The sequence below is a fragment of the Bison bison genome, unplaced genomic scaffold (genome assembly GCF_000754665.1).
Source record: "Bison bison bison isolate TAMUID 2011002044 unplaced genomic scaffold, Bison_UMD1.0 scf7180017864330, whole genome shotgun sequence".
In the NCBI taxonomy this organism is placed as follows: Eukaryota; Metazoa; Chordata; class Mammalia; order Artiodactyla; family Bovidae; genus Bison; species Bison bison.
Window position 1 is genome coordinate 9,269,630 of NW_011494902.1, and position 14,914 is coordinate 9,284,543.

Sequence of the window (14,914 nt, forward strand, 5' to 3'; positions counted from 1 at the left end):
TTATTTTCTTGGGCTCCAAAATTACTACAGACAGTGACTGCAGCCATGAAATTAAAAGACACTTGCTCCTTGGGGAAAAAAGCTATGACAAACCTAGATAGCATACTAAAATGCAGAGACATCACTTCACTGACAGAGGTCTGTTTAGTCAAAGCTATGTTTTTTACCAGTAGTCATGTATGGATATGAGAGTTGAACCATACAGAAGGCTGAGTGTCAAAGAACTGATGCCTTCAAATTGTGGTGCTGGAGAACTCTTGAGAATCCTTTGGGCAACAAGGAGATCGGTTTGATCAATCTTAAAGGAAATTAACCCTGAATATTCATTAGAAGGACTGATGCTGAGCTGAAACTCCAATACTTTGACCACCTGATGTGAAGAGTCAACTCATTGGAAAACACCCTGATGCTGGGAAAGATTGAGGGCTGGAGGAGAAGGGGGTGACAGGATGAGATGTTTGGATGTCATCATTGATTCAGTGGAGATGAGTGAGCAAACTGTGGGAGACAGTGAAGGACAGGGAAGCCCGGTGTGCTACAGTCCATGGGGTCACAAAGAGTTGGTCATGACTTAGTCACTAAACAACAATGAACAGTTAAGAGGTATCTAAGGTAGGAATGGACAGGATAGCATTGGACACAGTAGGGACCCTTAGTCATAAGAAAGAAAACAGAAGGTGTAGCATAGGACAAAGTAGTTTGAGGGATATGATGGTGGGAGCTTGGGGCCATTTTGTGTGTGTCTCTATATGTGCGTACAGTCACTCAGTTGTGTAAGACTCTTTGTGACGCCATGGACTGTAGCCCATCAGGTTCCTCTGTCCATGGAATTTTCCAGGCAAGAATACTGGAGCAGTTTGCCATTTCCTACTCCAGGAGATCTTCCCAACTCAGAGATGGAACCCACACTCTTGAGTCTCCTGCATTGGCAGAAGGATTGTTTACAACTGCACCACGTAAGCAATGAAATAGGAAGGAAGCTCCTAGGCTGGGAATAAAGTTAGGGCACAGGTATTGGGGGTTTGAGAGGAAAAGAGAAGATGCGACATAAACATCTAGAAGGGTGAATGGATTCATGAAATACAGGAGAAACCATAGTAAGTGCCCATATGATATTAGCTACAAAAATTCCAGTTAGAGCAGTCTACTTTTTTTTTTTTCCAGTTGCATTCAGCAGTAGGGAGCCAGTTCAGGACAGATAAGAATTGGATTTAGCAATGGTTATGGTTTACTAGGAAAGCAAAAGAGTGGGGAGGATGGAGCAAATAATTATAATGATGGACCGTGGAATCTAAGCTAAAAAAAGAAGAAATGGAATGTTTAAAATAAGAGATGGGTGAGGAATAAAGAACAGAATGACTGTATTTGGGGTGACGGGGGTCAGGGGGACCTGAAAATTAGGGGGTGGCTGAAATCGAGGTGATGAGATGACTTAATGAACACCTTACAGCATGTTGTCATACTGCCTCACGGGTGTTGTTTTTACTTACAGTACTGACATCTGTCTCCCGTGTGTTCAGGCTGGCAGTGGCAATAAGGCTGATTCCCAGCAGTAACACTGCAGGTCCCTCCGTTTTGACAAAAGTCCTCACAGACTGTCTTACCACAGTTTGGTCCAGTGAACCCCAGTGCACAGCTGCACGTGGGTCTCCCTATTGAAAAAAATAATAATAATGAAAAAAAAAAATGAGTTGACAGAATTGTTTACTGACATGGAATCCTTGCTAGGTAAGAATCAGTACGTCAGTATTCTGGGCAAAATTTGTCTACTACTTATTCTGCGACTTTACACAGTAAAATGACCTCTTTGGGTCCTAGCTTTCCCATGTTCCAGCGAAGCCTAGATTAGAAGACAACTCAAGTTCATATCAGGTAAAATGATCAGAGCTCATTTTATGAATAATTCTATATGTATATGTGTATTTTATGCTTTGAAGTGCTTATCTTATTCTTTTGTACTTCTCATGTCCATTTTACTTTTTAAAAATAATTTAAAGTTTTCATTTTGTATTGGGGTATAGCCAAACAATGTTGTGGTATAGTTTCAGATGAACAGTGAAGGAACTCAGCCATATATATGCATGCATCCATTCTCCCCCAAACTCCTCTCCTATCCAGGTGGGCACACAACATTGAGCAGAGTTATTCCATACCATAGGTCCTTGTTGTTATACCATAGGTGCTTGTTTATACATTTCAAATATAGCAGTGTGTAATGACCTTCCCAAAGTCCCTAACTATCCCTTTCCCCCAGCAACCATAAGTTCATTTTCTAAGTCTGTGAGTCTCTGTTTTGTAAGTAAGTTCATTTGTATAATGTCATTTTGCTTTTTAGATTATTTTTGTCCTACTTATGTGGTAATGCATATTCTTTTGGCCATTAAAATATAAAATAGAGACAATCATATTTCCCAGTGTTCAATCATAATGTACTAATCACTGCTATATCTACATAAAATATGAGCTTAAGTTTATTATAAAGAAATATTTTAATAAATTTAAAGTGGCCATATCATCTATAATAAGATTTATGAACATTACTTATCTTATTTGATATAATAAATACATATATTGGCTCAGACAGTAAAGCATCTGCCTGCAATGCAGGATACCTGGGTTCGATCCCTGGGTTGGGAAGATCCCTTGGAGAAGGAAATGGCAACCCACTCCAGTACTCTTGCCTGGAAAATCCCATGGACGAAGGAACCTGGTAGTCCATGGGGTCGCAAAGAGTCAGACATGACTGAGCGACTTCACTTTCACTTTTCACCTTTAGTTTATAAGCACTTACTGAACCCTATTTTATTTCATTTTATATCTTTATTCATAGTTAAAGACTATCATTTGCAGTCCACTAAGATGAGTTAAGAAATCTAATGTTAACAGCACACACTAGCAAATCTGACAGACCTTCTTTGGATATCTTACTTTATTTGTTCTATGGGAACTTACATCATAATGAAAGGTAAATAGTCCTTTCAAGTGTTTAGAGCATAACACAATTAACTGATACAGCAAAGAAAATCTCTCTAAATGCCTGGACTGTCAAGAACTGAGTAGAAAATGAAGTCCAGGGCTAGCTCTATAGGAGAGGTGAAGGAAAACAAAGCGAAATGAAAGGCTGCTATTTGTAATGGGGGCAGAACAAAGTTTAGAGGCTGTAAAAATATTAACACACAACATAAAAGGGAACAAAAAGGAAATTCAATTATAGATCTCAAATAACTATGATTCAGAAAATGTCATTCCATTGTCTAGTATCAGAGAATATCCAACCATCTCCTCTTTCGCCATTATAGACAAGCAACATAATGAAAATGGTCAGTAAAATGCATGAAGACGAGGGCTAAGTGTGAAAACTGATAACAGTTTTTTTTTTTTTTTTTGCTGTTGCCATAGATTCTATATTGAAGGACAATTCTACATATATATATATATTTGAAAACCATTATTCTTAAAATGAATAAAATAAAATGAATGAAAGTCCACATTTGGACTTTGAATTGAAGGTCCACAATTTATTTATTTTACTTTTGAAAGACTCTACATATTTATAAATGCTAGAAGGTATTGCTTCTCAATGAAGAAAGTTATATACATTTTTACAGTGGATACCATTGCTTTAAAACTTATTTACATGTTTTTAGTTTGGTGGCAGATAAATGCCTATTAAAAGGTTGAGAATCAAGGTAAATGATATACATAATAAAGCTGAGCAACCTCATATTTATTTATTGCCAGAAAACAGTTTTAAAAATTTTAGCCAAATATTTTCTTGTAAAAATAGTGAATTTTCCAGCTGTTGCTTACATACAGACAAGCTATCTTCATTGGAACAATGGTGGGTAAAAAGTAAGAGACACAAACGAGAATAAATAGTGGTAGAAGATGAAGAGGGCAGAGGATTGTTAGAACACCATCACTAAGGAAAATGAAAGACTTGAATAAAAGAGGTAATAACTCTACATCAACAGGGACCAATGGATGACTTACAGAGAAGCAGAACATATACTCAGGAACACAAATAATCATGAGTTAAATGTGAAACAAACAGTACAGAAAGTATGTGAAAAGTCAAAGTCAAAGTCAAATTGTTAGTTGCTCAGTCGTGTCTGACTCTTCGCAACCCCAAGGACCATAGCCCACCAGACCCCTCCATTCCTGGGATTTCCCAGGCATGAATACTGGAGTGGGTTGGCATTCCCTTCTCCAAAGGATCTTCCCAACCCAGGGATCAAACCTGGGTGTCCTGCGTTGCATGCAGATTATTTACTGCCTGAGCCACCAGGGAAGCACAGAAAGCATAGGAGAAATCAAAATGCATTAGAGCAATCAGAAAAAGTCCCATATGAAAATAGGAGTTAGACATTGTAGATTTATGTTTTTCTAACTTACTTTCTAGTTTTTTTTTTTTTAACTGGGAGTAAAAAAAATATTGTAAAATGATAGAAGTTTGAAAGAAATAAACCCAATCTGCTAAGGCACTTGAAAATTCCTCTGTTCCAGTTACTCAGAGAAATGACACCATGCTTTCATATCATCTACAGCTGTTTTGAAACAAGGGCAGAGTGACCAGGTTGTCCCCCACCTAGCATATGCTTCACATCATTTAAAATCTATCTGACTTATTTTCAAAAAGCTCCTCTTCCTCTTCCTTTGAAGAGAAGATTTATTTTTGACAAGTATAAATCTTCATATTCAGGAGAATATTATCTAACTTGAAACAGTGTGGTGATATAGCAGATCTTTTGTTTGCTGTTGGGAAATGAACCATCTGTTGCAGAATTTTATAATGGGCTCCATCTAATATTTCCAAGAACTTCTCTGGGTACACCCTAACTAACTAGTTGCACTGGGTTCATTTTATAAAGTTTTTTTAGGTAGCTTAATTAGATTCTGACATTTGAAAAGGAAACAGTCCTGTTACAATGACTAAGGTATCAATAGAGATTTATAGCAGTGATACATGGGGAGTTGGGGAGTTGACAGCCTGCTTTAAAACTTATTTTCAATCAGAAAGAGCAACAACTGACCTGAGGAAGAAGTGGGAGGAAGAGCTTCCTGGCTCTAATCAGGCTAGTTTCTACAGCATTCTTAGCTCAGACTTTAATTGTGTATGCTGTCAGACTGCCTGGATTCATAGACTATCTGTGCCAGTCACTGGTGTGGAACCATGGGCAAATATCAGCTCTGTTTATTTCCTCATGTGTAATGGGGCTAATTATAGTACCTGCTTCATGAGGTTGTTGTGCAGAATCAGAGAGAAAAAGTGAGAAATACCCCTGTGCCAGGTACATAAGGCACTCAGTTGCATTTTAGCTCTGAATATTGTTATTCCTTCTGACATTCACTGCTTACAGGTATGACTTACTCAGTGGTCCCATCTACAAAGACACTGTACACATTTTAGCAAAATCATTCTGAAATTTTCCTTAGATTACACACTGTGTCTCCATTATTCATTTCAGATACAATTAAATGTGAATATCTTTGTATGGCAGTGATGGGGTAAAACAGGAATTCCACACCAACTTTATCTCACACTCTACATTTTTCAAACATTGATGAATGAGTCCTCTCTTTTTTCCGTCCAAACATGTTTAATCCTACCCATTAAAAGAAAGAACACACACATACAGCACAAACAAAAGCAAACTTAATACTTGTATAACCTCAAATATTGGTACACTCGAGCTTTTTTCAAAAGAACCTACACTTACTGCTTCCAACTCTACCAATATATGACAAATAAAATCTTCAATCATAAAGTCACTCCAATCCTTCACTTGGTTTGTAGTTTTACTTTTTAATACACTGAACCTGTTGCATCTCTTTGTTCTCGCTGAAGAGAGGCCAGATCTCTCAATATCTAAGTGTCCCTTATACAATCATTTCTGATTCCTTCTTGGTAAGAAAGGGTTAGGAATGGAGAAGTTAATGTTGGTGTTGTCTTTATTGTATATTGATGTACCCTTGCAAAGCTACCCTTTAATCTCTTGATCGCTAAATCCACTGATTTCTTCTCAATCATCCTCCTCCTCAAATTTTCTCCATAATTTTACATTTATTAATACCTACACTTGAAAATTTTCTCTCTACTTGGCTTCTAAGACACTAGCATTGTTGATTTCTCTCTATATATTTTTCTGACTGCTCTGTAATAATTGCATTTATGTTCTTTTCCTGTCTAACAAAAAATATTTGTCCAAGCCTCTTTCTGGTGATATTACTCAGTTTCACAGCTGGGAGAATCATCTTTCTATCTGAATATCTTGGTATTGATTTTCTAACTTTGGGTTCATTCTCCTTAAATTTCCAAGACTTGCATTTTCACTCTGTTTTATGTCCCTGCAAGGATATCCCTAGCTGTTCAATAGGTTAATCCATTCCTCCCATGACTCAGTAAGAGAGAAAATTCTTCTTATAAACATTGTCCTCAGTGGCACACACATGATTTCACTAGACTAGAGGCTTTACCAGTGCCACATTCAGGTCCATACTATATGTTAACAAAGTGACTTTCTAGATGCACACATACAATACATAGAGGTTAATGGAGTTGCACTGGTCTTCCCTGGTAGTCAGTAGTAAAGAATCTGCCTGCCAATGCAGGAGATGCAGGTTTGATCTCTGGATCAGGAAAGTCCCCTGGAGAAGGAAACAGCAACCTACTCCAGTATTCTTGCATGGGAAACCCCAGGGAGAGAGGAGCCTGGCAGACTACAGTCCATGGGATTGCAAAAGTCAGACATGACTTGGTGACTAAACAACAACAATAACAATGTAGTTATGCTGCTCTGTTTATAAATAAATGAAAGCTTATACATTTCTAGAGGATTTCTTTCTGATGTGGACCATTTTTAGTCTTTATTGAGTTTGTTGCAGTATTACTTCTGTTTTATGTTTCAGTTTTTTGGCCATGAGGTGTGTGGGATTCTAGCTTCTTGACCAGGGATCAAACCAGCACCCCTGCATTGGAAGGTGAAGTCTTAATTATCGACCACCAGGGAAGCCCCTTGTTGTTTATATCTTAAAACTGCTGCACCAACTTTTCATACACATAAATTAATAAAAAAATAGAAATCGAACTAGGTACCGGTAATAACTTATGTCAAATATGGTAAATACAGAACTACAACCACTATCAGTTCAGTTCAGTTCAGTTCAGTCACTCAGTCATGTCTGACTCTTTGCAACCCCACGAATCGCAGTACACCAGGCCTCCCTGTCCATCACAAACTCCTGGACCTCACTCAGACTCATTTCCATAGAGTCAGTGATGCCATCCAACCATCTCATCCTCTGTCGTCCCCTTCTCCTCCTGCCCCCAATCCCTCCCAGCATCAGAGTCTTTTCCAATGAGTCAGCTCTTCACATGAGGTGGCCAAAGTACTGGAGTTTCAGCTTTAGCATCATTCCTTCCAAAGAAATCCCAGGGCTGATCTCCTTCAGAATGGACTGGTTGGATCTCCTTGCAGTCCAAGGGACTCTCAAGAGTCTTCTCCAACACCACAGTTCAAAAGCATCAGTTCTTCGGCGCTCAGCCTTCTTCACAGTCCAACTCTCACATCCATACATGACCATAGGAAAAACCATAGCCTTGACTAGACAAACCTTTGTTGGCAAAGTAATGTCTCTGCTTTTCAATATGCTATCTAGGTTGGTCATAACTTTCCTTCCAAGGAGTAAGCGTCTTTTAATTTCATGGCTGCAGTCATCATCTGCAGTGATTTTGGAGCCCCAAAAATAAAGTCTGACACTGTTTCCCCATCTATTTGCCATGAAGTGATGGGACTAGATGCCATGATCTTCGTTTTTTGAATGTTGAGCTTTAAGCCAACTTTTTCACTCTCCACTTTCACTTTCATCAAGAGGCTTTTGAGTTCCTCTTCACTTTCTGCCATAAGGGTGGTGTCATCTGCATATCTGAGGTTATTGATATTTCTCCTGGCAATCTTGATTCCAGCTTGTGCTTCTTCCAGCCCAGCGTTTCTCATGATGTACTCTGCATAGAAGTTAAATAAGCAAGGTGATAATATACAGCCTTGACATACTCCTTTTCCTATTTGGAACCAGTCTGTTGTTCCATGTCCAGTTCTAACTGTTGCTTCCTGACCTGCCTATAGATTTCGCAAGAGGCAGGTCAGGTGGTCTGGTATTCCCATCTCTTTCAGAATTTTCCACAGTTTATTGTGATCCACACAGTTAAAGGTGTTTGTATAGTCAGTAAAGCAGAAATAGATGTTTTTCTGGAGCTCTCTTGCATTTTCCATGATCCTGCAGATTTCGGCAATTTGATCTCTGGTTCCTCTGCCTTTTCTAAAACCAGCTTGAACAACTGGAAGTTCATGGTTCACGTATCGCTGAAGCCTGGCTTGGAGAATTTTGAGCATTACTTTACTAGTGTGTGAGATGAGTGCAATTGTGTGGCACTTTGAGCATTCTTTGGCATTGTCTTTGGGATTGGAATGAAAACTGACCTTTTCCAGTCCTGTGGCTACTGCTGAGTTTTCTATATTTGCTGGCATATTGAGTGCAGCACTTTCACAGTATCATCTTTCAGGATTTGGAATAGCTTAACTGGAATTCCATCACCTCCACTAGCTTTATTCATAGTGATGCTTTCTAAGGCCCACTTGACTTCACATTCCAGGATGTCTGGCTCTAGGTGAGTGATCACACCATCATGATTATCATGGTCATGAAGATCTTTTTTGTACAGTTCTTCTGTGTATTCCTGCCACCTCTTCTTAATATCTTCTGTTTCTGTTAGGTCCATACCATTTCTGTCCTTTATCGAGCCTATCTTTGCATGAAATGTTCCCTTGGTTTGTCTAATTTTCTTGAAGAGATCTCTAGTCTTTTGCATTCTGTTGTTTTCCTCTATTTCTTTGCATTGATCGCAGAGGAAGGCTTTCTTATCTCTTCTTGCTATTCTTTGGAACTCTGCATTCAGACGCTTATGTCTTTTCTTTTGTCCTTTGCTTTTCACTTCTCTTCTTTTCACAGCTATTTGCAAGGTCTCCTCAGACAGCCATTTTGCTTTTTTGCATTTCTTTTCCATGGGGATGGTCTTGATCCCTGTCTCCTGTACAATGTCACAAATCTCCATCCATAGTTCATCAGGCACTCTATCAGATCTAGTCCCCTAAATCTATTTCTCACTTCCACTGTATAATCATAAGGGATTTTATTTAGGTCATACCTGAATGGTCTAGTGGTTTTCCCTACCTTCTTCAATTTAAGTCTGAATTTGGCATTAAGGAGTTCATGATCTGAGCCACAGTCAGTTCCCAGTCTTCTTTTTGCTGACTGTATAGAGCTTCTCCATCTTTGGCTGCAAAGAATACAATCAATCTGATTTTGGTGTCGACCACCTAGTGATGCCCATGTGTAGAGTCTTCTCTTGTGTTGTTGGAAGAGGGTATTTGCTATGACCAGTGCATTTTCTTGGCAAAAGTCTATTAGTCTTTGCCCTGCTTCATTCCATATTCCAAGGCCAAATTTGCCTGTTACTCAAGGTGTTTCTTGACTTCCTACTTTTGGTTTCCAGTCCCCTATAATAAAGAGGACATCTTTTTTGGGTATTAGTCCTAAAAGGTCTTGTAGGTCTTCACAGAACCATTCAACTTCAGCTTCTTCAGCATTACTGGTTGGGGCATAGACTTGGATTACTGTGATATTGAATGGTTTGCCTTGGAAACAAACAGAGATCATTCTGTCGTTTTTGAGATTGCATCCAAGTACTGCATTTTGGACTCTTGTTGACCATGATGGCTACTCCATTTCTTCTAAGGGATTCCTGCCCACAGTAGTAGATATACAGAGCACAACCTGGACGAGCTATCCCACGTCCGAGGTCAGGGGCAGAAGCCGGGAGGACCCCATGCCTGAGGGGTGGTGGCCAAGAGGAGTTACCCTACATCCGAGGTCAGGGGCAGCGGCTGAGAGTGCCAGGCTGTGATGGCGCAGGAATGGCGAGAGGAGCTACCCCACGTCTGAGGTCAGGGGTGGCAGCTGGGAGGAGCTACCCCTCAACAGAGGCCAGAGGCAGTGGCCGGGAGGAGCAACCCCACGTCCAAGGAGCTGTGGCTTCGCGGGCACAGGAGGGCCTAGAGGAGCTATTCCACGTTCAAGGTCAGGAGGGGCGGCGGTGAGGAGATACCGGTACCTTGTACAAGGTAAGGAGCAGCGGCTGCACTTTGCTGGAGTAGCCATGAAGAGATACCCCACGTCAAAGGTAAGAGAAACCCAAGTAAGATGGTAGGTGTGCAAGACAGCATCAGACGGCAGACACACTGAAACCATAATCACAGAAAATTAGTCAATCTAATCACACTAGGAACACAGCCTTGTCTAACTCAGTGAAACTAAGCCATACCCATGGGGCTACCCAAGACAGGCGGGTCATGGTGGAGAGGGCTGACAGAATGTGGTCCACTGGAGAAGGGAATGGCAAACCACTTCAGTATTCTTGCCTTGAGAATCCCATGAACAGTATGAAAAGGCAAAATGATAGGATACTGAAAGAGAAACTCCCCAGGTCAGTAGGTGCCCAATATGCTACTGGAGATCAGTGGAGAAATAACTCCAGAAAGAATGAAGGGATGGAGCCAAAGCAAAAAGAATACCCAGCTGTGGATGTGACTGGTGATAGAAGCAAGGTCTGATGCTATAAAGAGCAATATTGCATAGGAACCTGGAATGTCAGGTCCATGAATCAAGGCAAATTGGAAGTGGTCAAACAGGAGATGGCAAGAGTGAACGTCGACATTCTAGGAATCAGCAAACTAAAATGGACTGGAATGGGTGAATTTAACTGAGATGACCATTATATCTACTACAACCACTATGCTGCTGGTGCTGCTGCTGCTGCTGCTGCTGCTGCTACTAAGTCGCTTCAGTCATGTACGACTCTGTGCAACCCCATAGACGGCAGCCCACCAGGCTCCCCTGTCCCTGGGATTCTCCAGGCAAGAACACTGTAGTGGGTTGCCATTTCTTTCTCTAGTGCATAAAAGTGAAAAGTGAAAGTGAAGTCACTCAGTCATGTCTGACTCTTCTCGACCCCATGGACTGCAGCCCACCAGGCTCCTCCATCCATGGGATTTTCCAGGCAAGAGTACCGGAGTGGGGTGCCATTGCCTATAATCAATGGTAAATATTATTGAGCAATATCCATCAATACAACTAAATATGATAATGCTCAAAAGAAAAAATGGAAATACCTTGGAATTTCAGAGAGTCGTTTAAATTTAATTGTTCTTGCATGGCCCTTATATAGCAAAAATCACAGTCTCAATAAAAATGGTTGATTCTAAAATATTTCATAAGAATACAGTACAGTGTTAGTTGCTCAGTCATGTCTGACTCTGCGACCTTATGGACTGCCGCCCAAAAGGCTCCTCTGTCCATGGAATTCTCCAGGTAAGTATATTGGAGTGGGTAGCCAATCCCTTCTCCAGGGTATCTTCCCAACCCTGGGATTGAACCCAAGTCTTCCACATTGCAGGCAGATTATTTACCATCTGTCACCAGGGAAGCCCTTTGTAAGAATATTTAATAGCAATTAAATAAATTTGGTATAAAGTTAAATTCCTTTTTTTTTTTTAATGTCAGGTAGACCTAAGAAAGAAGCCTTGTTAGCTATTTATTAATTATGCAGCTTTGGAAAATTTAGATTTCCTCACTGGATCTCATTCTGCATCTCATTTTATAAAATGTGAGCAATGCCTACCACGTGCTGGTAAAACACTTGGCAAAATACCTGCCACATAACAAGTACTCAAAAATTGGTAGATTTATTATTAACAGTAATAGTAGTATTTGGTTTTGCCGTTACTATTAGTACTATATTTGCCTTTGTTAAGAAACTCCATACGGATTCCTGATGCAAATTTTTCCATATTCATTCTTTTGAACAAAAAATGTCTACGGGTGATCTACCTGTAGATCTATATACATCAATTCAACATAGCAAATTTTAATATAATAACAACAATGAAATCTTCTCTATTATATGGATAAGTAATTACATAAGTTTTATAAAAATTTATTAGTGAAAGTGAAAGTGAAGTCGCTTAGTCGTGTCCAACTCTTAGCGACCCCATGGACTGCAGCCGACCAGGCTCCTCCGTCCATGGGATTTTCCAGGCAAAACTACTGGAGTGGGGTGCCATTGCCTTCTCTGAAAAATTTATTAGTAATGCCTGTTAAATGACCCATTGACTTTATATGACATGGCTATGATTTACATCTAGATAAATGAATCTTTAAATGTATACTATCTTTATTATATACTCACAGTAATTTGTCTGATATGAGCAGAGACAATGCTGATGATTTTCAGTGATCATAGATAATGTCTTAGGGAACTAACTCTGAAATAATCTAGATTCTCAAAATTAGTTTTCTTATTTAATCACACTCGCTAGCTTACATCTAAAATATGCCACATGGAGTGTTTCAATTTAAGTAAAACTACAATTTAGGAATTTACAAGAATCCTTGACATTTGAATTAATAATTCAGTTACAGTAGCCACTATAGTAAACATGACAATAATTATGTTTGTAAAATTTTCAAAATGGTATGCTTATTGAATGTATATTCAATATAGCATTACCACATACTTAGTAATTTTAGAGCAAAATTTGCTGGGTAGCTTGACTAAAAATAATATGTTTCTAAAAGCATGTATTTTCATTTGACTATTATTAAGGTATATGTATTATTAAGGTATATTTTTCAATAACTTTATGTAATTCTGTGTGTCTTTAAAAGCTAGCCTTATTAAACAAACAATTTTTAAGTTGGTTATAAAAATGTTATACATCAGTTTGATTTAATTGATATTATATGATTTTAGTAGGCAAAATAACCTTTCTGCTCACTATTGGACAAATAAATTATAACCCTTTTTTCTACTTAAACTCACCATTTGAAAATATGTGTTTTACTAAATATTTGGTAGTAACCTATATGGGAAAAGAATATACATATATCTGAATGACTTTGTTGTATAGCCGAAACTAACACAACATTATAAATTAGTTATACTTCAATAAAACATTTAAAAATATATATGTTTAAGAAAAAAAAATGTGTGATTGATTGCCATGAAGGAATTTTGGCAAAAGTGATTAAATGTGAATTTCTTAAGAGACTGTGACTGTACTTGTTATTTTTGATAGGTAGATAACTGCTAGTGAACATCATTGGTTGGTTCTTTTTTAAGCAATTTACTTCATTCATACTTATTTGCCTATGTGAACCACACTGCTTACCCTATTTAATTTGATCTTGTGCTTATAAATTTTTGTCCCTGGTTATGTTTTATACCTGACTAGTCTTCTATGTATACAGTCATTATTTAGTTTGACATACACATTCTGTCTGAGCAATAAAAGCATTTCATTGACATTGACATTTAAGCTGCAGAACATATTGAAACATATTTACATTCAATGTTCTTCTCTGAAAGTACTATGTAAAAGGTACCTATTCTTTACTTGCAAAGTCTTTACTATTTGGGCAAAAGCTACATTCTTATTTCTTCCCATAGAATAAAATAATAAGCTGAGAGATAAATCACCATAGCATTATTCAGTTACTTACTGCAATGTAATCAGAAAGCCTATCTCCTGACCTCTAATCCCCAAGACTACTCTCCTTTGTGAAATCTGTCTTCACTTCCAGTTAGATTCAAGTAATAAAAGTTTTGAATGCTTTAAAAAATCATAAGTCTTTTTGATAAAGAGGTTTGACATTCTATTTTCCACTTAATATAATGTTTTCTTGGACTGAAAGTGAGTGCCCATTTATTCATAATTTTAGCAAGTTGACTATAGCTGTCGGGTTGTCTTAAGTATCACAAAGGTTACAGAGAACTATGCAGCAAAGCCTGACAAGGAAAAGAAAGAACTGGGCTTTATTGAGCTCCCTCCCAGTTACTACTTAATATATTCTGACATGTTTCAAATTGTAGGTCACAATCTATTTATACTTCTGGAAAGTTCATTCTCAGCGAGCATTGTGGAAATGAGATTGAAACATTTTTGTCTTTTCCATGAATACAAGTAAGCCGACTCAAGCCTTCTGACACTAAATAGTTTAGTGTTGCTCTCACCATATGGTCCAAATGAACCAGTAAATTTGACTTACACAGCCAGATGCATAATTAGAGAGAACCCTACTTTCATTCTCTCATAGGTCTGTTATAAAAATTCAAGGACCAAATACAGTGCATGGCACTTAGTAAGCAACCCTACATATATATATTTGCCTATATAAATTATCATTATCCTGACAATGATCATAACTAGTGTTATTTTAATTTTTAATAAGTATTGTCTGATTCTAAAAAGAAAGCATGGTGGGACATTTAGAAAACAACAGAAGTGTAATGAAGGACCTATTGTGTATGTGTTTTTTTTCTACATTAGATAAACAAGCTTTTTTCTTGTGCTTTTAAATTTTATAATACAATGTGATTTTTCTCTATTTTTCTTTATTATTATATAGTTTTCAGTTATGGTGTTTTTATCATATATCATTCATCTTTTAGATATGCTATATTTTATATATTAACTACTTGTATTCAGGTTTTTATCTCCAAAATTATTTTATGAACATTTTCACTTCCAGATATTTTGCTTTTTATTATGTAATCTTTGGAACATGTGTCTAAAAGTGACATTATTTATTTAAAGCTGCATATTCCTATGTCACTTATTTGTTAAACTATATGCACTATTTTATTTTTTCAGTTTTATACTTTCAACTTATTCTCTTGGGTTCTTAAAAAGCAAATAGGACCAAATATCCAGCTCTTAGAACTTTCTAAATATAATCAGTATCAAGGGAGTTAGAACATCAAACTTAATTTAAATTAAAAACAGCCCTTGTTTAAATA

General features: G+C 37.9%; 1 protein-coding gene across 1 annotated transcript in view; it reads right to left on the bottom strand.

Annotated features, from left to right (window-relative positions):
• LRP1B (low density lipoprotein receptor-related protein 1B) overlaps window positions 1–14,914 on the bottom strand; it is a 1,806,191-nt gene that overhangs the window by 88,216 nt on the left and 1,703,061 nt on the right. Inside the window, exon 84 of the mRNA XM_010853706.1 lies at window positions 1,491–1,652. Within this exon, the coding sequence (XP_010852008.1) occupies window positions 1,491–1,652 (162 nt within the window). The remainder of the gene's footprint in view (window positions 1–1,490; window positions 1,653–14,914) is intronic.